General features: G+C 42.2%; 3 protein-coding genes across 3 annotated transcripts; all 3 read left to right on the top strand.

The window, feature by feature from the left end:
* The first annotated feature begins 4,566 nt into the window (after positions 1-4,566).
* On the top strand, positions 4,567-10,642 carry gtf3c5 (general transcription factor IIIC, polypeptide 5). Its single transcript, XM_056432538.1, has 11 exons — positions 4,567-4,859; positions 5,588-5,786; positions 5,988-6,189; positions 6,281-6,464; positions 7,686-7,790; positions 8,122-8,236; positions 8,409-8,489; positions 8,791-8,879; positions 9,141-9,223; positions 10,005-10,144; positions 10,314-10,642. The coding sequence occupies exons 1-11, from the start codon at positions 4,659-4,661 to the stop codon at positions 10,511-10,513; spliced, it is 1,599 nt and encodes a 532-aa protein (XP_056288513.1). The 5' UTR covers positions 4,567-4,658; the 3' UTR covers positions 10,514-10,642.
* Positions 10,643-12,959: 2,317 nt separating this feature from the next.
* LOC130205278 (bile salt-activated lipase-like) lies at positions 12,960-16,571 on the top strand. Its single transcript, XM_056432536.1, has 11 exons — positions 12,960-13,025; positions 13,182-13,329; positions 13,583-13,702; positions 13,784-13,981; positions 14,090-14,220; positions 14,364-14,471; positions 14,592-14,706; positions 15,128-15,314; positions 15,448-15,648; positions 15,994-16,203; positions 16,300-16,571. The coding sequence occupies exons 1-11, from the start codon at positions 12,960-12,962 to the stop codon at positions 16,481-16,483; spliced, it is 1,668 nt and encodes a 555-aa protein (XP_056288511.1). The 3' UTR covers positions 16,484-16,571.
* Positions 16,572-19,903: 3,332 nt separating this feature from the next.
* Positions 19,904-23,629, top strand: LOC130205279 (bile salt-activated lipase-like). The gene is made up of 11 exons (XM_056432537.1): positions 19,904-19,969; positions 20,343-20,490; positions 20,739-20,858; positions 20,940-21,137; positions 21,246-21,376; positions 21,520-21,627; positions 21,748-21,862; positions 22,276-22,462; positions 22,596-22,796; positions 23,140-23,349; positions 23,446-23,629. The coding sequence occupies exons 1-11, from the start codon at positions 19,904-19,906 to the stop codon at positions 23,627-23,629; spliced, it is 1,668 nt and encodes a 555-aa protein (XP_056288512.1).
* Positions 23,630-24,497: the final 868 nt, after the last annotated feature.

The following is a 24,497-nucleotide window of genomic DNA, read 5'->3' as shown; positions in this document are numbered from 1 at the left end:
GGGGTGCACTCGTCTGGTCTCTGACTTTTCATCCGGCGCGACTATGGGATGGATTGCCCCCGATGACTTTGGTGGCGCCATCTTTCGACCTCAAAGCAACGGCGTGCTACTTCCCTCAGAAGGGACTGGATCTGTTTTCATTTCCAGGCCGAGTTAATGAAGTCAAACAGGGAAGCAAAACAACTCTTTCATCGTTATGATCACAGTGCAAAGACTTATTCATCCGGGGACATTTTTGTTTTTTGAGAGCTGCGTCTAAATCAAACAGCGTGACAGCTCTGTGGGCGGAGCTTAAACGTGGAAGCCGCTTGAACCCATTTTTCGAGCGCCGCAAGTGATCTTTAGCGTTGCCCACACAGAGAGTGACGAGGCGTCGGAGGCGTGGCCTGAGGGTCCCACGTCACACGTTGAAACATGGCCGCCCGTCCGACCACGGAGCGGCCGGCTGCAGGTCCAGAGGACGGAGCAGGAGGAGGAGGAGGAGGAGGAGGAGAAGGACAGGAGAGGGGAGATACGTCGCCGGGTGAGAAGCCAGAGGGAGTGGGAGTCCGAAAAAAGGGGTGAAATCTGAGGGCAGCAGGCTCTTTCGGAGTAAGAGGCCGTCTGATAACCTTATCACGGCCTCGCCACACTGCAACTGCCGGAACACGCCATCGCAGCCGCAGGGCGGAGCGGACAGGCCCTCGGCTGAGATAGCAGCGACAGAGCCGGGGGAACATTCTCAAAAATACAAAAGGAAAAAGTAAACAGAAGGAGAGTGATGATGAAAATCCTGACTTCACCACAGCACACAACAGATTGTCAGTCAGAGCCCATGGTGTGCTTTCCTTGGCCCCTCCCACTAAACACCACGTATGTCTTTATTGAAGCCCTGATAATGTCCCATGAATAGAAACCATCGCCACAAGAACAAGTAGTGAACATATAAACAGACAAAGGGGGTTCCCAATATCCTCAAAGATGTTCTTCTTTCTGAAGTTGGAGCGTAAAGCCGATAAATCTGGTATTCAGTCATAGTTTTGATCAAAAAATGAACACAAACGGTACAAATCATTTTAACGGTTTCTATGGAGCCCTTAGAAGAATCCATCTGCCTGTGCGTGTGTGTGAAGACGTGTTCAGTATATCTCATGCAAAGGTGCCGAGTGCATTAAAAAAAAGCGTCAAATAAGAAGAAAGAAAAAAATCCAGGTGGGATGCATTTACATTGACCTGGTAAATTAACTGTCACTATGTTGTTCCCATATATATATATATATATATATATATATATATGTATGTATACATATATATATATGTATGTATATATATATATATGTATGAATATATATATATATATATATATACATACATATATATATGTATGTATATATATATGTATGTACACTACCGTTCAAAAGTTTGGGGTCAACCAGACAATTTGGTGTCTTCCATGAAAACTCATTTATATTTATCAAATGAATTGAAAATTGAATAGAAAATATCATCAAGACATTGACAAGGTTAGAAATAATGATTAATATTTGAAGTATTAATTTAGTTCTTCAAACTTCAAGCTCAAAGGAAGGCCAGTTGTATAGCTTATATCACCAGCATAACTGTTTTCAGCTGTGCTAACATAATTGCACAAGGGTTTTCTAATCAGACATTAGTCTTCTAAGGCGATTAGCAAACACAATGTACCATTAGAACACTGGAGTGATAGTTGATGGAAATGGGCCTCTATACACCTATGGAGATATTTCATTAGAAACCAGACGTTTCCACCTAGAATATTCATTTACCACATTAACAATGTATAGTGTGTATTTCTGATTAATGTTATCTTTATTGAACAAACAGTGCTTTTCTTTGAAAAATAAAGACATTTCTAAGTGACCCCAAACTTTCGAACGGTAGTGTATATATCTATCTATCTATATATATATATATTCATATATACAGGACTGTCTCAGAAAATTAGAATATTGTGATAAAAGTTTTTTTTTCTGTAAATGCAAAAAAAAAAAAATGTCATGTCATGCATTCTGGATTCATTACAAATCAACTGAAATATTGCTTTTATTCTTTTAATATGCTGATTTATGCTTGACACTTAAGAAAACTCTAAAATCCTATCTCATAAAATTTGAATATTTCCTCAGACCAAGTAAAAAAAAGGATTTATAACAGCAAAACAAAATCAAACATTTGAAAATGTGTTTCCAGGTGTTTCGAGTTAATTAGGCGATTCAAGTGATTTTTTTAATACCCTACTTTAGCAATATAAAAAGATAATAAGCTATACAATAAAACGTAATATTGTAATGAATCCAAACTTTATTACATTTTTTTTTTTTTTTTTAATTGCAGAATTTCAAGAACTTTATCACATTATTCTAATTTTCTTTTCCTGACAATATATATATATACATATATATATATATATGTATATATATATATCATAGCAGGACAAGAGCCGGTGTAACTGAGGCCCGAGTCCGGCGACTTTGAGGCCCGTACCTGCAAAGTCAAAGAGGCGTTTGTGGCCACACTTTGCGTACGTTTGCATCTCTGCGTTTAGCGCACGCTGCAGCTGCCTTTCACAAAGTAGGTTTACTGTTGCATTAATTGGGACGTACTACTTCCTCTAATGTGACAGGATATCGTGGGACATCCTGGTGTTTTTTGTTGTTGTCATACTGCATTTGACATATTGGGACGTCTTTATTTCCTGGCCAACTAAATATTGTGTTTGCATCCTAATATGGAACACACAGAACGTTTGCCCGAGGGAATTACCCACAGTTCATAGCGATGTCACTTTAAATTTAAGGGGAGGAGTGCAGGTGTAAAAAAAGAAAAAAGAAAAGTAAGCCAAGAGGATGCTGCATGGATTTTCAACCTAGAATATTGTATTTACTCTGAAATATTACTATTAAAGGATTCAAGGTTGTACATAATAACACGTGAAGCCTTAGTTACTTTACACACCTGGTTTATTCACATTATTTACTTTGTTATGTGGCTTACTGAAGATGTTTAGATGAAAAACTAAGCTTAACTATATTATTTGACAGTTAACTCTCGTTTCATAAGTTAAGAGCCGGGAAAACGTTAAGACGGGCAGGAAGAAAAAGAAGAAAAAGTTAAATAAAAACCTGCAATTGTACATAACATGTGTTGGTGTCGTCATTAGTGTACAATATTTACCAAAGTTGGAAGAGAAAATCTTAACTTGAATCTATGCGTTTCCTTTAACGTCCACTTGCTGCCCGTGTTGTGCATGTTTTATTCTCCATGTGTAAAAGAGATAAAGTTAGAGTTGTTTAAAAGGCATGTTGTTCAGGTAACCTACAGGTGGATAATGCTCACCATCCAGCATGTCAGACTCAACTAATAAACAGCATCACAATCTCCAACTGACCTCCAATTAGGTAAATCCCCCCTCCAACAACTGCACTTGAATGCAACACCACATTTTCTACAACAGCACATTTTCTCCGCAGGAACATCTCATGGGACATACATCTTTAAAAAAATAATTCACCAAAATGTCAGACTGATGCTCAAGAAAAACAATGAAATAAAATAATCTTAAAACAAAAAGTGAATTCTTCAACTAAAATAATAAAAGTGAATGTGAGGAGGCAAACCGGCCCACATTGTAAATGTTAAGCCTCGCAGCTCCTTAGGCGTGAGGGAAGAAGTCAAACTAGAATCTAAGTAAACACAGCGTTACATCAGGATATAAAATTGCCTATATAACAGCATCTTAAATAACTTGGTAAACACAACAGTTTCTTCAAAGTCCTCTGTCTTCTCTGAGGGGATGACGGTCTGTTGACAGTATCTGGGAGGGATTTCGGCTGGGAGGGACAGCTCATAAATCCTCTTTACCAAGGGCCCTCTCAAAACACTGGATGTCACCTTCTGGCAAATATAGATGACTATTAGTGGCTGTTAAAATATCCAATCCCCGATATGAAGTAGTGATGAATCCTCTGATGATTCATATAGACTCGGGGCATTCGAGATGATTCAGTTACTTGAGTTGTTGAACTTTGATGGGGAGGAGGGGGAAAGCTTTTACATTTTCCTCCCATGCTTTTCCTACAGACAGGATTTCCTCCCATGCCCGCATTTCATTTGGTTTTATACCGCCACCACGTGGTCACACATGTACATTGAAACTGTAATTACAAATAGAAGATTGTGCGGGACAGAACAGGTGTGACAAGATGTTACTTGCATAATGTATTTTTTTTTACAAGATAAAGGGACATATTTATAATACAATCTTAAAGTTAATCATACTGGATATCTTGGTATGTCGCTGAGTTAAAGCTTTATATGAATAGGCTATCTCGTGCACGACATGAAATTATCATAAACATGATACATTAATGTTTGACATTAAATAAGTTGATTATATGATCATTTTTTGTATTTCTTACACGCCTTTTCGATATCGGAAAGGAATAACGCGTCTTATGTGTGGAGTGCACCAGCGGAACTATACGAGTGCGCACTTGTTTCCGCCCGGCGTTATTTTGCACTCGCACACTTGATACCCCTCCGCCAGCAACCACCGCCGCGGAAGCGCGCGTAGAGTGCTGTTTTCCCTCCGTTCGCGGGGTGTTGTCGCCCGCGTGCATACTTAAATAAATACCGCCGACATGGCGGACGATAACGGGCCGAGGCTGGATTTCACCCTGAAGGAGTTGACTCTCTCCGGCCCGGAGGACGTCGACGTGCCGGGCAGCTCGTCCCGGGTTGTGCTGCATGACAACAAGCTGGTGTGCGTGGAGTATCCGGCGATGGTGCACAATGTGGACAAGATGCTGCAGACTCTCGGGGGGGAGAAAGGAGTGTCCAAAGTAAGCTTCACATTACGCACATTCATATAATTCTGTAATATGTTATCACAATAAGTTTTTTAATGACAAAATGCTCCATGACAGATGGTTAAAACAGCTAAATGCACATATTCATTGTTGTTTATTTTTTTTAGGTACATGTTGCGTCATTCATTGGAACTACTTTAGTTTTTTAATGACGAAATGCTACATGACAGATGGTTAAAACAGCTAAATGCACATATTCATTGTTTGTTTTATTTAGGTACATGTTGCGTCATTCATTGGAACTACTTTATCATTTTTATCTCGTTTTGTGACGTGATTTATTTATTCGTCATGTGTAAAAGTTGCTCTACACTTGTAAAACATCAACATAGATTTCTTGACAGTTTTCCTTTGCAAGGGATTTCAATTATTCTAAAATCTTTAAAAAAAAAGTAAACAATTCAGTATGAAAGTAAATGTAAGAAATAAAACTAAGCTAATATAATATTAACAACCGGTTAAACCAATGTAAATAACACAATAACTACACATTGTTTACACACAATATACATAAATAGACAAATACCTTTAAAAAAAATTATTAATATTAAGATGGTTCCTTCTTTTTATATTGAGGCAGCAGGGAGGCATTAAAAAAGGTAAATTAAAAAAAATTAATTAAATAGTTAAACTCATATGACTGTAAACATCTCTGCTGCACTGATCTGACTCCTGTCTGCGTTCCCCTGTGGCGGCCGCAGACCTTCGCTCACCCCAACCGGCGTCTGGAGCTGCGCTTCCGGCCTCAGGACCCGTTCTGTCACTCTCTGTGCGGAAACCGCTTCCCGTCGAGCAACCTCGTCCTCAAAGTGCGCCGGCGCGTGCGGAAAAAGGACCCCACGGACGCCAAGATCCACATGGAGATACTCGGAGTCATCGGAACGACGTACAAATTCCAAGGTGAGATTTTAAAGTCCTCATCGTGAACGCTTCGTTTCCTTTCCACCACCGGCAAAGATATTTTTTCTTGAATTGAGTTTTTTGTCCTATTATTTGTCTTTTTCAATCGATACAATAAATGTCGATTTGTGCTCTATCTTTCATACATAAATCTAAAAAATGTACCGAAATAAAAGGTTTAAGCTGGTTGTTTTTCTGCAGGGATGGCAGACTTCCAGTGTCTCGCCGTGCACTCGGAGGGTGGAGAAGACGTCTCTTTGTACGACAAGATCATCCTCCGCAAATCGGAGAGCCAGGAGTTCTTCCAGCAGCCGATGCCCCTCTTCCTCCCACCGGCCTGCTTCTCCCGCCTCGACACTCCCGTGGACTACTACTACCGGCCCGACGTCTATCAGCGGTCGCCGTATGTCCGGATAATGTCACCGTGATGCGGCTTATCGGGGGAATCTTTTCATAATACGGCTCGTCTTTCTTTTCTTTTTTACCGTTTACAGCCAGGTGCCCATCAGCAACAACAACTTTATTGGGTTGAATCGAGCTCGCCGGCCCCACAACGCCATTTTTATCAGCTACGCGGATCCCGTCGTGCCCACCGAGTGCCTCGAGGCAGCCGCGGTCAACTGGGAACGCGTGTGCGTGAAGGAGAAAGACAAGCAGGCTGCGGAACATTTGAGAAAGGTGTGTGTGTGTGTGTACCAGGGTCATCAGTGTGGCCGAAGAGGCGCTCTGAAGTTCTTCTGTAAAGCAAAAATGTCAAATGTTTGAGTTCATTTCAGTTTATTTTATATAGCCCAATATCCCAACTTACAAATGTGCCTCAGAGGGCTTTACAATCTGTACACGCACGACATCCCTGACCTTTGACCTCACACCTGATCAGGAAAAACTCCCAAGGAATAGAAAAAACTCTTTCACGGTGAAAAAAAGGGAAGAACCCTTCAGGAGTTGCAGCTGGTTGGTCACCCGGTGGGACGATTTCTTTGCTTTCTCCGTTTCACATCGTCTTAAATGAAATGTTTCTCGGCTTTACACTCCGGGTCACGCTTTTAATGACACTACGTTGAACTCTGGGAAAGAGGGAATATTTTATCAAACGATCTTTTTAAAAAGGAATCGTTAAGCCAAGCCCAAAGCCAATGTTTTCCTCCCCTTGTTCTGTTCTCCATAGAAATAGTTTAAAGAAAAAGATTTTTCCGTCTCCTGGCGCACATACCGGTAAATGGAGCATGTGGAAAGTGTCACAGAGTTTCCGTTTACTTTGTGTTATTCACCAAAAGCCACCGTGTGTCTCCCTTGAGGCCAACCCGCCCGTTCCTGTAAGCCCTCACAAACCATTTAAACCTACGGCGAGTACGCCTTCGCCATCTCCTCCTTCTGCTGCGTTCCGGCCCCGTAGATCAGAGGACTCGCGGGAGCGTATTGGCCGGAATGTGTATCGTAGTTGTCCACTAGGGGGCCAAAAACTCCAAAGAGCTCCTTTTTAATAACTTAAAATCTACTGTAGCCAAACCATCATAAATAACGTTTTTTATTCACGGATTGACTGGTTGATCTCGAAAAAAGTTGTTACATAATTTGACACAAGTATAACTTTTCTCGTGCCGTGTTTGCATGTTCTCCCCGTGTCAGTGAGGGTTCACTCCGGGTTCTCCGGCTTCCTCCCACAGTCCAAAGACATGCAGGTCATTGAACTCTGAATTGTCCGTTGGTGTGAATGTGAGCGCGACTGGTCGTCTGTCTCTATATGTGCCCGGAGGTAGACCCGTCCGGGGTGAACCCCGCCTTCACCCAATGCCAGCTGGTAACGGCGCCACGCGTCCCTAAATAGAATAAGCGGTTCAGGGAATGGAATAACTTTTTTATCTTATCTGGAACCAAACTTTCTTTTTTTTCGCCTAGATGTTTGAGAGCCGACACATCTGGTCCCGAAATGCAGTCAAGGCCAACATCAACATCCACCCTGATAAACTGAAACTGCTGCTGCCCGTCTTCGCCTACTACATGGTGAGCTGAGGGCACACGGTGGGTACAGAGTGAGAGGCTGCAATGTCAGGTGGAAAAGGAACATGGAGCCCTGAGTCTGAAAAACTCTGTCGAAATAGTTTCCAAAGCTGAAATCTATTCATATGTAAATATGAACGAAAGTTAAGACGTTTGTATTTTGTACATTTTATTCCACTCCTCTTCCATTTGTGGAGTAACTCGAAAATAAAACCCGAAATAATGAAAGTCCCGTTTATATCACGACGGAAATGTCCTCAAATCAAAAGGGAAAAGCAACCTTTTCTTTCCCGCCCAAACGTACGTTAACCCCGTGAGGTTTGCTCTCGAAAAGGTGACGGGACCCTGGAGGAGTCTGTGGGTGGGGCTGGGCCACGACCCCCGAAAGCACCCCGAATCCAAGAAATACCAGATACTGGACTTCAGGATCCGCTGTAGCACCAAGCACGGTGAGAGCCTGAGAAGAGGAGGCATTCAAATGTATCGTCTCCTGTTCACAGTTCTTTTGGTTTTGTTTGGACATCAAAGGCACAGATGGGTGCCAATTCAGTGATATCCTTCATAGCCTTCATGAAAATTCACGACACTGACTGGTTGGTTCCTCTGTCTTTCCACTTTTAGGGTATTCATTATCCGACATACCAGTGAAAGCCAAGAGGAGTGCCCTGAACTACAGTCTGCCCATCACATTCAACAAATCATGTGAGTCTGAATGTAAACAAATACATAATTCATACAGACCCCAGTCACATATGTCCACCAGCAATATGCGGCGTCTCTACGTCGCTCCTCTGCAGAGTCCAAATATGGTCACTTCGGTTCACTTGTTTCAGAAATGTAACTCCCTCCACCTTCCCAGTCTCCACCCATATTAGTATCTAGTTTAGTTGTTTGTGAATTCTGTGCGTGTTACTTAAATGTGGTGTATCTCAGGCCTGCTGCGGGGGGGAAAAAAGAGGCTACTTTGTTCGAAAATGAATGCTTTCTTTTTTTCTCTTTCCAGATCCTCAGGCAGCCAGTGTGATGGAGCTTCCAGCTCAGGAGGGTCCCAGCTCCAGTCGAGATAGATTGCCGGTGTCTTACCAGCAGAAGGTCGGCGATAGTCCAGCATCACATCCTGTAGTCGAGTTGCAACGTTAGCACAGCGCTAACGTGCTAGTTTCGATTCGAGCTCCTTAAAAAAATCTTTTATGCTTATATTTTTATATATCTATTATTCAAATAATAATAATGTCATATCTTGTGTTTTTTACTTCGCCCCAACATTCTGATTCTCCGTGAGCCTAAATGCTGAAATGTGAGTGTTTTTAAAAATGGCCGCTGTCCCGACTGACCGTAGTTTCACCTCCACAGGAGTCGTCCTACATTTTCAGAGAGGGCATGCTGCCTCCTCACAGACAGATGTTCTACCAGCTCTGCGATCTGGATGTGGACTGGTACGTTCCAGTTCCTCGTGACGTCATGATAATTACATCACGAGTACACGTGCTGAAAGAAATTTCCCAAAAATTTGGAAATGAGTAGTTTTCTGATTTTGGTTTAAGTGAAAAAATAGAAGAAGAAAAAGCAAGTGACGGGGAATCAAGCAATTTAGAAGTTACTGCAATTAATTAATTAATTTTATGTCTGAGAATTTGATTAATTGAAAGCAAGAAGATTTTTGAAGAAGATTACCCACCCTGGCTTTATCGTTGCAGCTGATAACGGAGAGACTAATCGTATTACTTTATACACGGATCGGTAGCTTGTGAATTTCAATAAAATCATATCTTTACCTGTAGTAACAATAATACATCTTTATTCATGTCATGAATCCAAGTTATCAAAATAAATTCAGTGGGTACGGAAAGTATTCAGACCCCTTTAAATTATTCACTCTTTGTTTCATTGCAGCTATTTGCTCAAATCAAAAAAGTTCATTTTATTTCTCATTAATGTTCACTCAGCACACCATCTTAATAGAAAAAAACAAATGAAGACATTTTTGCAAATTTATTAAAAAAGAAAAACTGAAATATCACGCGGTCATAAGTATTCAGACCCTTTGCTGTGACACCCATTTCTTCTGATCCTCCTTGAGATGGGTCTACTCCTTCATTGTAGTCCAGCTGTGTTTTAAATAAAGTAGAACAAACTAAATTGGCTCTGAAATTATTGGAGTAGAAGTATAAAGTATCATAAAAAGAAAAAAAGTTGCAACCCCCTGTGTGTCTCCAGCATCAAACAGGTGGTTCAGCAGGAGGCCGACGAGAAGGTCTGCGACGAGCGGGACGGCTGGTGTGTTCTCGGCACCACGGACAAGCTGAGGGACATCATCTCAGCCATGATCAAGACCATCATCCGAGCCCAGAGACCATGTAGGGAACACACCCAGCGCACGCCCCGAACACTTTCCGCCTACCGGAGACGCAACATGGCGAGGGCGGGACTCGGGCATAACATCCGAACGCCGTGTTCATGAGCGTGTTCTCCTGTGCGCCTTTTGGTTGGTTAACTGAAGTTATTTCTCTTCCCCTCCCCCCCCAGCGTTGCCGGAATTCCCCAAGAAACGCAGACGAATGGGCCTAAATGCAACGTTCGTAGAGGGAGATGCGGGTAAAGTGGAAGAGGACGAGGTGCCGGACGACGAGAACAAGGACGACGAAGACGAATACGACGAGGATGAGTTTCAGCCGTCGGAGGGCAGCGAAAACGAGATGGAGACAGAAATTCTGGATTACATCTAACAAATAACGGGCATTTTGATGACGTCGATCTGGAGTTTGTTCGTGTTTAACTTGTTTGTCAAAGGGGATGTGTTTTAATTGCAATGTTTTTTTGTACTTTAAATGAAAATAAAAATGGAAATAATTGTAGTGGCGTGTGTAAGAACCATATATTCTTTATAATTATGTTTGTGTTTGAGAAACTACACGAGGCAAGAGATGCACAGCATTGGAAATGCCATGTGGCGGTGACTTCTGTTACATACTGTGTATCCTTTATTTAACGGGGATAAGACATGATTATTTTAACAGATGGAGGTAAAAGGGCGTGAGAGTAAAAAGACGGATAGGATAGTTAATTAAAAGTGCAATAAACTCTGCTGCATTGCGTGGTTCGTGGTAGAGCGTGCCTGTGCTTCCATCTCGTGATGAAGGTTTTGGAGTCCAGCCAGTGAAGGCTGCAGGTCATCCATGTTTTTATGTCTTTAAGACATGCTTGAATTTTAGCGAGCTGGTTGGTCTCTGGTTTGATCGATAGATATAATTGAGTATCATCTGCATAACAATGAAAGTTTATGGGGTGTTTCCTGATAATATTGCCCAAAGGAAGCATGTATAAGGTCAATTAAATTGGTCCAAGCACAGAACCTTGTGGAACTCCGTGACTAACGTTGGTGTCATCGAGGCGTCATCGTTTACAAATACAAACTGAGATCGATCTGATGAATAGGATTTAAACCAACTTAGTGCGGAGCCTGAAATGCCAATCGACTGATCCAGTCTCTGTAACAGGATGTCATGGTCAATGGTGTCCAACGCAGCACTAAGGTCTAACAAGGCCAGTACAGAGATGAGTCAGAATGACGTTCTTGAAGGAATACTTTAATCTTAGCATTCTCTAACACTGACGAGGAACTCACACTTCACTCCCGTTCCCAGGACAGGTCAACCCCGCCTCCCCTCTTCTACACCAATCACAGGCACGCACCTCGACCAGCATGCACACTGCCTCACCTTGATTAACGACTGACCAATCCAAATACAAAGCCCACTTTACAGGGTTGCGACAATATTATACTGAATATTATTATGATATATATAGATTTACTGAATTGTATGAATAAAATGTCCTCATTAAGTCAGTGTTGGAATACATTTCAAATATTAAACTACAAGGTAGAAATGTGTGTTTTTTCATTGAATCATACTGGGATGTTTGCTGAAATTGATTGAATGTCCCTACCAAAAAAAAGTTTCTTCCTTACTATTTAGATTGGCTGCAGCTGTGTGACTTTGAGTCCAGTCGGACAGCTGTGTCAACGCAGCAGATGTTATTTTAATACACGTTCTTTCATCAACCAGGTATCTCAAAACTTTCCTGAAGCCAAAACACAAAACCTCGGGATTTGGGGATGCCATCATTTACATTCCGTTACATTTGGTAACGGATCATCAAACTGAAATCCATCCTGATTTCACCTTTCAATTTTATTTATTTTAGTTTCCATGCTTTATTGAAAGAAAGAAAAAATTATTTTCCTCGTAATATCTGTCTGAAACACTACGCTTGATGACACCCCCAAGCAAAAAAGCCCAGTCTGCTTCGATTGAGAAAAATGGTGCTATGGGTTAAAAGAGTAGAAGTCAAATCGTCGTAGTTAAAATCTACCAGCAATCATGAGTACAACATTCTAATGAGCCGATGCGAGAGAAGAGACACATCTGAAAGGCTTGTTAAAACACCTGTTTCAACAAATAAAACTCACTGGGTTGTCTCATGACACATTGCGACATACCTAAACGTACAGCACAAAGACTACCGAAGTGACTTTTTCATGATGCGTTGACTCAAACCTTGTGGCCAAGATCCTGAGCTACTTCTTGACCTTTATCGAGAGGAAACCTTCAACCGAGTCAAATGGCCTCATCAAAGCAGAGTAGAAGGAGGCCTCCCTTTCTTTAATCTGCCATTACTATTGAGCTATGGACTTCTTGATGTAAAAGAGAGCATTAAAGTCAGGACAGAGTTGGTCCATCGCCATGGCCGATCCTTACACAACCTCACTGTCAGATTGCCTGTTGTGGCGATCATGTGTGGTGAAACTAGTTCTCTATGAGTGATAAGAAAAGAACAGATTAATGAAATATGTAACTATTTATTCACGTTTTCTTGAACCAATGTCCACAAAAAAACAACATGTTTAGATGTTGGCCTGAATCTTTGCGACGTACGTCGGTTTGGTTGAGCCAGAGAGGTTTTAATGTGTCAGAGGTTATCCATGGAAAGTCTGATGGAAAGTGCTGTGGACACACAGTGATTAAATATTTCGTGTTATGTAACAGTGGGAAAAGTTGGCACACTTAACAACATCTGACCAGTTTGCACACTGGTCAGATGTTGTTTACAGGAGGTGTCTCCTTCTATATAAGCCTGGGCGACCATCAACTTGGTTGTCACAGTTTAGTCATGATGGCAAAGCTGGGGATTTTGGTAGCGGTTACCGTGTTTCTGGAGGCGGTCTCTGCGACCTCCGTAAGTATCACAAAAATGTTTTTCTAGTGTATCTGAAGAACCGTGTGTTGATGTGCTCTGTTCAGTATCTGCATTACAATCTAAATGAAGCGTGCAACACATCATTTGGTGTAGTTGTATGTGAAGTAAATTAAGATGTTTGTTTCACCTCTGTAGCTCGGGGTGGTGTACACAGAGGGAGGTATGGTGCAGGGCAAGAGAATCCGTCTTGGGTTTCGCCGTCACATGGACGTCTTCAGGGGGATTCCGTTTGCTGACATCCCTGGAAGGTTTGAGAAACCAAAACGTCACCCCGGCTGGGACGGTGGGTAGAATGACTAAACTTCTCACCCATTGGATTTTACACTAATGCCTCACTTGATACATTCAAACCACAAAGATAATTGTGTTTGTTAGCAATCACCAATGTAACTCCCGACATCCAAGTGTGTCACTCTTTCTCTTTTTAACTTGAATTGAATTTCGTGAAAATGTTTCATCTTCTGGCTGTCGTGGGTAAATGAGCCCAAACTGTATGATGTACTGTAAGTCTTACCCTGCTCTTACACTCTCCTCAGGTGTAATGAAGACCACCGAGTTCAGGAACAGATGCATGCAGATAAACATGATCATGACCGATACCAGAGGCAGTGAGGACTGTCTCTACCTGAACATCTGGGTTCCTCACGGCCGCTCAGGTAAAGACTGAGAGAAGTCCACAGAGCATCATCCATAAAAGATCCACACTACCCCTGGCTCCCATGTTCTCTGTCTTATAGTGTCCTCGGATCTGCCCGTTATGGTCTGGATCTATGGGGGAGCCTTCCTTGCCGGAGGCGGGATGGGTGCCAACTTCCTGAGCAACTATCTGTACGACGGGCAGGAGATTGCAGACAGAGGAAATGTTATTGTGGTGACGCTGAATTACCGTGTGGGCACCCTGGGCTTCCTGAGCACCGGAGAATCTGACTTACCTGGTAGGAGCCAGTTTATTTTTATCATAACAGTGACAGAATTAGAATTTTATAATTTGCACTATTAAAAGAAAAGTTCCACGACTGAGTGAAGAATATGATATCCGACAGGAAACTACGGTCTGTGGGACCAGCAGGCGGCCATCGCCTGGGTGCACAGGAACATCCGCTCGTTCGGAGGAGACCCCGACAACATCACCGTCTTCGGAGAGTCTGCAGGCGGAGCTAGTGTCAACTTCCAGGTCAGAAGCTCTCTTGTTTTATTCTGGGTGTGGACAGATGATGGATATGACATTTACATTAAATTCAGTTTGTAAATTTGTATCTAACTTTGTTTAAAAACAATCCCAAAACATACTCACATGTGTCTTATAACTGCCCACAGACGATCACTCCCCACAACAAAGGGCTGATCAAGAGAGCCATCTCCCAGAGTGGCGTCGCCATTTGCCCGTGGGCTATCAGCAAGAACCCCCGCAGGTTCGCTGAAGAGGTACACAACAGCTACTCTGAGATGTTTTATTTCTTCTGTGCAGCACTTTTGTGTAATAGTTAGCGCGGTATAACTTCAGGGCTGGTAGACAATTCAAGCATATTTAAACCCTCTACCCAGGTTGCCGTGAAGGTCGGCTGCCCCACTGATCAGAATATGGCTTTCTGTTTGAAGATGACTCATCCTGCAAAGCTTACGCTAGCCGCCACTCTCGATTTGGCCAGCTCACCTGATCGTAAAAACAGCACTCCATACAGTTTACTTTACATTTTTATTGGAGACATTGTGAAACTTTCTTTCAGAACAATGGATAGAAGAAAATGTCAGCCCTTTCCTCTACAAGGGTTTATTGGATCCTCACTGGAGAAACTGCTCTTGATGTGGCCAACTCACAATGCTTACATGACAGAAGTGGATGGCAATAATTAGCTTTTTCCCTTCACCCTTTTTCTGGAAATTCATTCAAAGTATGCACTAAGATTACATGGGAACTTGGCCCCAAAACACCAACCAGACCTCAAACAGCTCTTGGCAGATTGCATTTGAAGCATACCAACAGCAGATCTTGCAAATGAGAACATAGAATTCCAGTTATGTATAAAACATACAGTTAGAGATGTATATGGTATGTATCTCATTGTATCTTCTTCTCTCAGACCCTATTCTCAACAACCTGATTCTGTCTCCTGTGATCGATGGCGACTTCGTACCGGATGAGCCTTCTAGATTGTTCCACAATGCTGCTGAGATTGACTACATCGCTGGAGTCAACGACATGGACGGACACCTCTTCACCGGCTTAGATGTTCCTTCAATCAACTCCCCCCTGGTGGACACCCCTATGTGAGTTGAAGCCGTTTCATCACGTTGTAAAACATTGACAATCCTACAATGAGAGCAGCGTGATTTACTGTTGCTTAAGCTGTAGTGCTGTGGTGTTTTATCAAACCTAATTTTTAAACCTCCCGGATCTCAGCGATGACGTAAAGCGGCTCCTGGCTTCGTACACTAAGCAGGGCAAGGCTGCTATGGACCACGGTTTCTCCACATACTCCTCAACCTGGGGCTCTAACCCCAGCGGGGAGACCATCAAGAAAACTGTGGTGGCGATTGGAACGGACTACATCTTCTTGGTTCCTACTCAGGCTGCCCTCTACCTTCATGCTGCCAATGCCACGTGAGGATAAGATCTAGCTATACAGACGTCCGTCAATTTATTTATAAGCCCTCTTGTTAAATTATTCTTTTACACAATTCAGCTTCCGTAATTATACGTTTTGCTGTTTCCTATAATATATTAAATATTTCATATTTACCAGGCTCACTACAAAAAGTAGCTTTCAGCATTGGTACGGTGAGGTGCACGGCAAGAAATTAACTTGCAATATTTGACATCTGTCATTATAAGTAGACTTTGAGAAGAATTCAGCTTTTAGAATGCTAAATGTGATCTTTATTTTTGTTGCCCGCCTCCTTAGTGTCGTTATTGTCATATATCTATTCTTTTCTCATCTCACCAAAGAACCGGTCGTACCTACTCCTACCTATTCTCTGAGCCCAATCGTATGGGCGGCCTAGCCCGGCCTTACCCCGGCTGGATGGGAGCCGACCACGCCGATGACCTGCAGTACGTGTTTGGAAAGCCTTTCAGTTCACCGCTTGGGTACTGGCCTCGCCACCGCGACGTCTCTGGCTACTTGATCGCCTACTGGACCAACTTCGCCAGAACTGGGTATAATTCTGTAGACATACTTTTCTCGTGAACCTCATGATAACAACCAAACCTAGGTCACACTTCAGTTGCCCTTTTCTCTTCTCATGTCCACAGGGACCCCAACATAGGAGAATCAGGAGTGCCCACTACATGGCCTAAATTCACCAGAGATGGACATTTCTTCCTGGAAATCAACTCTAAGATGGACAGGAACTATGTGCAACAAAAGATGAGATTGCGTTACGTGAATTTCTGGACCAGCGTCCTACCCAACCTCCCCATGACCATCTCAGAATAATGACCCATGGACCTGCAGTGTTGACCTATAGAGCTGAAGTATCAAATCCCTATTGGGCCATACAAAATTAAATTGATGACAAATACAATTGACATTTCCTTGGTTTTCTTTCTGTGTTGGCCTCTTTGAATTGACAACAGGCTTCGTACAGATGTGCTAACCCAATTCACTTTGCATGTATGGAACCTTTTGGCTTTGTTCGTCTTTTGTTGGGTTTTCAATAGTTAATAAAAAGTGCTATAAACTACTACTAATCAAACAGATCAAATGCATCTTCATGGTGGTTTGTGGTAGAGCGTGCCCGTGTGTCCATCTTGTGATGAAGGTATTGGAGTGCAGCTCTACTGTTAAAAGGGTCATGCATTAAACAAGGAGCTACTTCCTTACCATTTGGATTGGCTGCAGCTGTGTGACTTTGAATCCAGTCGTACAGCTGTGTCAACTCACCAGAGGTTATTTTAACACCCTATTTTATCCCTCTAAATGTTTCCTACAAGCCAACTACATGTACACTACCGGTCAAAAGTTTGGGGTCACTGAGAAATGTCTTTATTTTTCAAAGAAAAGCACTGTTTTTTCAATAAAGATAACATTAAATTAATCAGAAATACACTCTCTACATTGTTAATGTGGTAAATGACTATTCTAGGTGGAAGTGTCTGGTTTCTAATGAAATATCTCCATAGGTGTATAGAGGCCCATTTCCATCAACTATCACTCCAGTGTTCTAATGGTACATTGTGTTTGCTAATCGCCTTAGAAGACTAATATCTGATTAGAAAACCCGTGCAATTATGCTATCACAGCTGAAAACAGTTATGCTGGTGATTTCAGCTATAACTGGCCTTCCTTTGAGCTTGAAGTTTGTAGAAAAAAATTAATACTTCAAATATTAATCATTATTTCTAACCTTGTCAATGTCTTGACTATATGTTCTATGAAATGTTCAATTCATTTGATAAATAAAAGTGTGAGTTTTCATGGAAGACACGAAATTGTCTGGGTGACCCCAAACTTTTGAACGGTAGTGTATCCTCGAACTGAAATCCATCCTGATTTAACCTTTGAATTTTAAAGGGGACATATCGTGCTGATTTTCAGGTTTGTATTTTTATGTGAGTTTTCCACTAGAAAAGGTTTCCATGCTTTATTGATCAAAAAACACAGAATTTTCCTCATACAGTCTGTCTAAATTGCTATGCTTAAAGCGTCCGTCTCTTTTACCCCCCCACGGGAAAAATCCCAGTCTGTTTCGATTGAGAAAACATGGTGCTATAGATTAAAAGAGGAGAAGTCTTATCTTCGTGGGTAAAATCCACTAGCAATCATGAGTACAACATTCTATTGAGCTGATGTAAGGAGAGACACATCTGTAAGGCTTGTTGAATCACCTGTTTCAACAAAGAAAACTAACTGGGTTGTCTCATGACACAGTGTGTTGGTTGGTGTGTATTCCATATACCCAAATGTACAGCACAAGGACTGACACAGTGACTTTTTCATGATGAGTCCCTTTTAAATGTTGATTCAAACCTTGTGCCCAAGATCCTGAACTTTGCCTTGACCTTTTTTTAAAAGGTAGCCTTTAACCGAGTCAAATTCAATTCAATTCAGTTTATTTGTATAGCCCAATTTCACAAATTACAAATTTGTCTCGGAGTGCTTTACAATCTGTACACATAGACATCCCTGCCCCAAAACCTCACATCGGACCAGGAAAAACTCCCAAATAACCCTTCACGGGGAAAAAAAGGGAAGAAACCTGGAGGAGAGCAACAGAGGAGGATCCCTCTCCTAGGATGGACAGATGCAATAGATGTAATGTGTACAGAAGGACAGATTTAGAGTTAAAATACATTCAATGAATATGACAGAGTGTATGAATAGTTCATAGTAGGCATATTCCACGATGGAGACCTCCACGATCCATCAGGCAGATGGCGGTGGGGAGGAGGAGTGGGCGGAGTCTCAACAGGACAGTGGCGTAGTCATGAGCAGGAATTCCACGACCCAGACGATCCATCAGGCAGATAGGATCTATGCCGTCTCATAGGGTCCGATGACCCCATGAGACGTAAAGTCAAAAGGACTTCGGGAGAAAGCAGAGTTAGTAACGTGTGATTGAGAGATGAAAATTCATCCTTAAGGAGAGAAAAAAGGAGATAGGTACTCAGTGCATCCTAAAACGTCCCCGGCAGCTATAAGCCTATAGCAGCATATCAAGGGGCTGGACCAGGGCAAACCTGATTCAGCCCTAACTATAAACTCTGTCAAGAGGAAGGTCTTAAGTCTACTCTTAAACGAGGTGACTGTGTCTGCCTCCCGGACTGAAATTGGAAGCTGGTTCCATAAAGAGGAGCTTGATAACTAAAGGCTCTGGCTCCCATTCTACTTTTAAGACTCTAGGAACTACAAGTAGTCCCGCATTTAGTGAGCGTAGCTCTCTAGTGGGCAATATGGTCGACAAGCTCCTTAAGATATGATGGAGCATCACCAATCAAGGCTTTGTAGGTTAAGAGAAGAATTTTAAAAGTGATTCTTGATTTTACTGGGAGCCAGTGCAGAGCAGCTAGTGCAGGAGTGATGTGATCTCTTTTCTTAGTTTTAGTGAGAACACGAGCTGCAGCATTCTGGATCAACTGGAGGGACCTAAGAGATTTATTAGAGCAGCCTGCTAATAAGGAGTTGCAGTAATCCAGTCTCAAGTAACGAACGCGTGAACCAATTTTTCTGCATCTTTTTGAGACAAGATGTGCCTGATTTTTGAAATATTACGTAGATGAAAGAATGCAGTCCTTGAGATTTGCTTTACGTGGGAGTTAAAGGACAAGTCCCGATCAAAGATAACGCCAATATTCTTTACAGTGGTGTTGGATGCCAGGGCAATGCCGTCTACAGAATCCACATCACCAGATGAAATGGCTTCATCAAAGCAGAAGAGAAGGAGGTCACCTTTCTTTCTCCCTTTTAATCTGCTATTACTAGTGAACTATGGACTACTTGATGTAAAAGAGAACATTAAAAGGCAGGACAGGTTTGGTCCATTGATATGGCCGATCCTTACACAACTTCACTGTGATAAGAAAATAATGGATTACTGAAATATGCCACTGCTTATTCATGTTTTCTTTTACCAATGTCCACTAAAAAACTAGAAGTTGGCCTGCATCTTTGTTTGATTGCTACAGATGATAGTTTGGTTGAGCCAGAGGTTTTAATCCTTTAGAGGTACCATGGAAAGTCTGATAAAAAGTGTTATGGACACACTGTGGTTAAATATTACGTGTTATCTAACAGTGGGAAAAGCAGGCACACTAAACAACATCTGACCAGTTTGCACAGTGGTCAGAGGTTGTTAATCGGAGGGGTTTCCTTCTATATAAGCTTGGAGACCATCAACTTGGTTGTCACAGCTTAGTCATGATGGTAAAGCTGGGGATTTTGGTAGCGGTTACCGTGTTTCTGGAGGCGGTCTCTGCGACCTCCGTAAGTATCACAAAAAAAGGTTTTTAGTGTATCTGAAGAACCGTGTGTTGAAGTGCTCTGTTTAGTATTGGCATACAAAGTTTAGTGTGACTGAGTGCTATACTTCTTGAAAAGTACAGTCTGATTCTATGAAAGCAGGAATTTATATATATATTCTATTGTGGAGGGAAAAAACTCTTCATACGTTTGTATCTCACGATATTTCTAGTTATTTATAATAAGCATTCTTCAAATTGCTTTTAAATGATTGATTGCATTTCTTTTGAAAAACAGGTCAAAAGGAAACACAATTACAATCTAAATGAAGCATGCCACACATCAGTTGGTGTAGTTTTATGTGAAGTAAATGAAGATGTTTGTTTCACCTCTGTAGCTCGGGGTGGTCTCCACAGAGGGAGGTATGGTGCGGGGCGAGGAAATCCGTCTTGGATTCCGCCGTACCATGGACGTCTTCAGGGGGATTCCCTTTGCTGACATCCCTGGAAGGTTTGAGAAACCAAAACGTCACCCCGGCTGGGACGGTGGGTAGAATCAGTGAACTTTTCACTCATTGGATTTTACACTAATGCCTCACTTGATACATTCACACCACAAAGATAATTGTGTTTGTTAGCACTCACCAATGTAACTCCCGACATCCAAGTGTGTCACTCTTTCTCTTTTGAACTTGAATTGAATTTCGTGAAAATGTTTCATCTTCTGGCTGTCGCGGGTAAATGAGCCCAAACTGTATGATGTACGTCTTACCCTGCTCTTACACTCTCCTCAGGTGTAATGAAGACCACCGAGTACAGGAACAGATGCATGCAGATAAACATGATCATGACCGATACCAGAGGCAGTGAGGACTGTCTCTACCTGAACATCTGGGTTCCTCACGGCCGCTCAGGTAAAGACTGAGAGAAGTCCACAGAGCATCATCCATAAAAGATCCACACTACCCCTGGCTCCCATGTTCTCTGTCTTATAGTGTCCTCGGATCTGCCCGTTATGGTCTGGATCTATGGGGGAGCCTTCCTTGCCGGAGGCGGGATGGGTGCCAACTTCCTGAGCAACTATCTGTACGACGGGCAGGAGATTGCAGACAGAGGAAATGTTATTGTGGTGACGCTGAATTACCGTGTGGGCACCCTGGGCTTCCTGAGCACCGGAGAATCTGACTTACCTGGTAGGAGCCAGTTTATTTTCATCACAACAGTGACAGAATTAGAATTTTGTAATTTGCACTATTAAAAGAAAAGTTGCACGACTGAGTGAAGAATATGATATCTGACAGGAAACTACGGTCTGTGGGACCAGCAGGCGGCCATCGCCTGGGTGCACAGGAACATCCGCTCGTTCGGAGGAGACCCCGACAACATCACCGTCTTCGGAGAGTCTGCAGGCGGAGCTAGTGTCAACTTCCAGGTCAGAAGCTCTCTTGTTTTATTCTGGGTGTGGACAGATGATGGATATGACATTTACATTAAATTCAGTTTGTAAATTTGTATCTAACTTTGTTTAAAAACAATCCCAAAACATACTCACATGTGTCTTATAACTGCCCACAGACGATCACTCCCCACAACAAAGGGCTGATCAAGAGAGCCATCTCCCAGAGTGGCGTCGCCATTTGCCCGTGGGCTATCAGCAAGAACCCCCGCAGGTTCGCTGAAGAGGTACACAACAGCTACTCTGACGTGTTTTATTTCTTCTGTGCAGCACTTTCGTGGAATAGTTAGCACAGTATAACTTCAGGGCTGGTAGACAAGTCAAGCATATTTAAACCCTCTACCCAGGTTGCCGTGAAGCTCGGCTGCCCCACCGATCAGAATATGGCTTCCTGTTTGAAGATGACTGATCCTGCAAAGCTTACGCTAGCCGGCACTCTCGATTTGTCCAGCTCACCTGATCGTAAGGACAGTCTTTCATGCAATTTACTTTATTGGAGACATTGTGAAACTTTCTTCCAGAACAATGGATAGAAGAAAATGTCAGCCCTTTCCTCTACAAGGGTTTATTGGATCCTCACTGGAGAAACTGCTCTTGATGTGGCCAACTCATAATGCTTACATTACAGAAGTGGATGGCAGTAATTAGCTTTTTCCCTTCACCCTTTTTCTGGAAATTCATTCAAAGTATGCACTAAGATTACATGGGAACTTGGCCCCAGAACACCATCTAGACCTCAAACAGCTCTTGGCAGATTGCATTTGAAGCATACCAACAGCAGATCTTGCAAATGAGAACATAGAATTCCAGTTATGCATAAAACATACAGTTAGAGATGTATATGGTATGTATCTCATTGTATCTTCTTCTCTCAGACCCTCTTCTCAACAACCTGGTTCTGTCTCCTGTGATCGATGGCGACTTCGTACCGGATGAGCCTTCTAGATTGTTCCACAATGCTGCTGAGATTGACTACATCGCTGGAGTCAACGACATGGACGGACACCTCTTCACCGGCTTAGATGTTCCTTCAATCAACTCCCCCCTGGTGGACACCCCTATGTGAGTTGAAGCCGTTTCATCACGTTGTAAAACATTGACAATCCTACAATGAGAGCAGCGTGATTTACTGTTGCTTAAGCTGTAGTGCTGTGGTGTTTTATCAAACCTAATTTTTAAACCTCCCGGATCTCAGCGATGACGTAAAGCGGCTCCTGGCTTCGTACACTAAGCAGGGCAAGGCTGCTTTGGACCAAGCTTTCTCCACATACTCCTCAACCTGGGGCTCTAACCCCAGCGGGGAGACCATCAAGAAAACTGTGGTGGCGATTGGAACGGACTACATCTTCTTGGTTCCTACTCAGGCTGCCCTCTACCTTCATGCTGCCAATGCCACGTGAGGATAAGATCTAGCTATACAGACGTCCGTCAATTTATTTATAAGCCCTTTTGTTAAATTGTTCTTACACAATCCAGCTTCCGTAAATATAAGTCCTGCTGTTTCCTATTATATATTAAATATTTCATATTTACGAGGCTCACTAGTAAAAGTAGCTTTCAGCATTGGTACGGTGAGGTGCACGGCAAGAAATTAACTTGCAATATTTGACATCTATCATTATAAGTAGACTTTGAGAAGAATTCAGCTTTTAGAATGCTAAATGTGATCTTTATTTTTGTTGCCCGCCTCCTTAGTGTCGTTATTGTCATATATCTATTCTTTTCTCGTCTCACCAAAGAACCGGTCGTACCTACTCCTACCTATTCTCTGAGCCCAATCGTATGGGCGGCCTAGCCCGGCCTTACCCCGGCTGGATGGGAGCCGACCACGCCGATGACCTGCAGTACGTATTTGGAAAGCCTTTCAGTTCACCGCTTGGGTACTGGCCTCGCCACCGCGACGTCTCTGGCTACTTGATCGCCTACTGGACCAACTTCGCCAGAACTGGGTATAATTCTGTAGACATACTTTTCTCGTGAACCTCATGATAACAACCAAACCTAGGTCACACTTCAGTTGCCCTTTTTTCTTCTTATGTCCACAGGGACCCCAACATAGGAGAATCAGGAGTGCCCACTGCCTGGCCTAAATTCACCAGAGATGGACATCTGTTCCTGGAGATCAACTCTAAGATGGACAGGAACTATGTGCAACAAATGATGAGATTGCGTTACGTGCATTTCTGGACCAGCGTCCTACCCAACCTCCCCATGACCATCTCAGAATAATGACCCGTGGACCTGCATTGTTGACCTATAGAGCTGAAGTATCAAATCCCTATTGGGCCATACAAAATTAAATTGATGACAAATACAATTGACATTTCCTTGGTTTTCTTTCTGTGTTGGCTTCTTTGAATTGACAACAGGCTACGTACAGATGTGCTAACCCAATTCACTTTGCATGTATGGAACCTTTTGGCTTGGTTTGTCTTTTGTTGGATTTTTGGATGATAATAAATCTTATTGGCCTTGATCTTAATGTACAATACTTTAGTGGTTGTGCAGTAGAGTGCATTTACTTCATAATGTAAAAATAAACGAAATCAAAACGGACAATAAGCTGAAAATTATGATCTTTTAATATTCTGGCTGCACTGCTGATTTGTTACCAGTTCATTTGCGTTAGCTCAAAGGTTTCATCGATTAGCATGGTCTTACTACTATTTGTACTGTAAAATGTTTCTACCATAATACTTCAGACCGTTTTCATTGTGATAAACAGAAACACATTTCCATTTGAATCATGTTAAAGAAGATTAAACAATCCTTTATACAGCTCGGACATTTGCAATGTCATCAAAAGGTGAATCTTCTTAATTTAACTTTAAACAGAGGGTGATTTTCTCCAAATTTCATTTGGACTCAACCTGACAGGATTTATAGTGTACAGTCTACTGTATAAAGTAGACAAAATCAATACATGAGTAAAAGATAGCTTACTGGAAAAGGACTCCAGTAAAAGTAAGTCATCTACTAGAATACTACTTGAGTAAAAGTATTAAAGTATATAATATTTATTCTACTCAAGTATCACAACTAATTTTCTAATATTAAATGTACTTAGGTAATGAAAGTAATTGCTCAGAAAAGCAAT

This window comes from Pseudoliparis swirei, chromosome 15 (genome assembly GCF_029220125.1).
Source record: "Pseudoliparis swirei isolate HS2019 ecotype Mariana Trench chromosome 15, NWPU_hadal_v1, whole genome shotgun sequence".
NCBI classification, from domain to species: domain Eukaryota; kingdom Metazoa; phylum Chordata; class Actinopteri; order Perciformes; family Liparidae; genus Pseudoliparis; species Pseudoliparis swirei.
The sequence above is the reverse complement of the archived record's forward strand: the minus strand, read 5'-3'. Positions and strand labels throughout refer to the sequence as shown.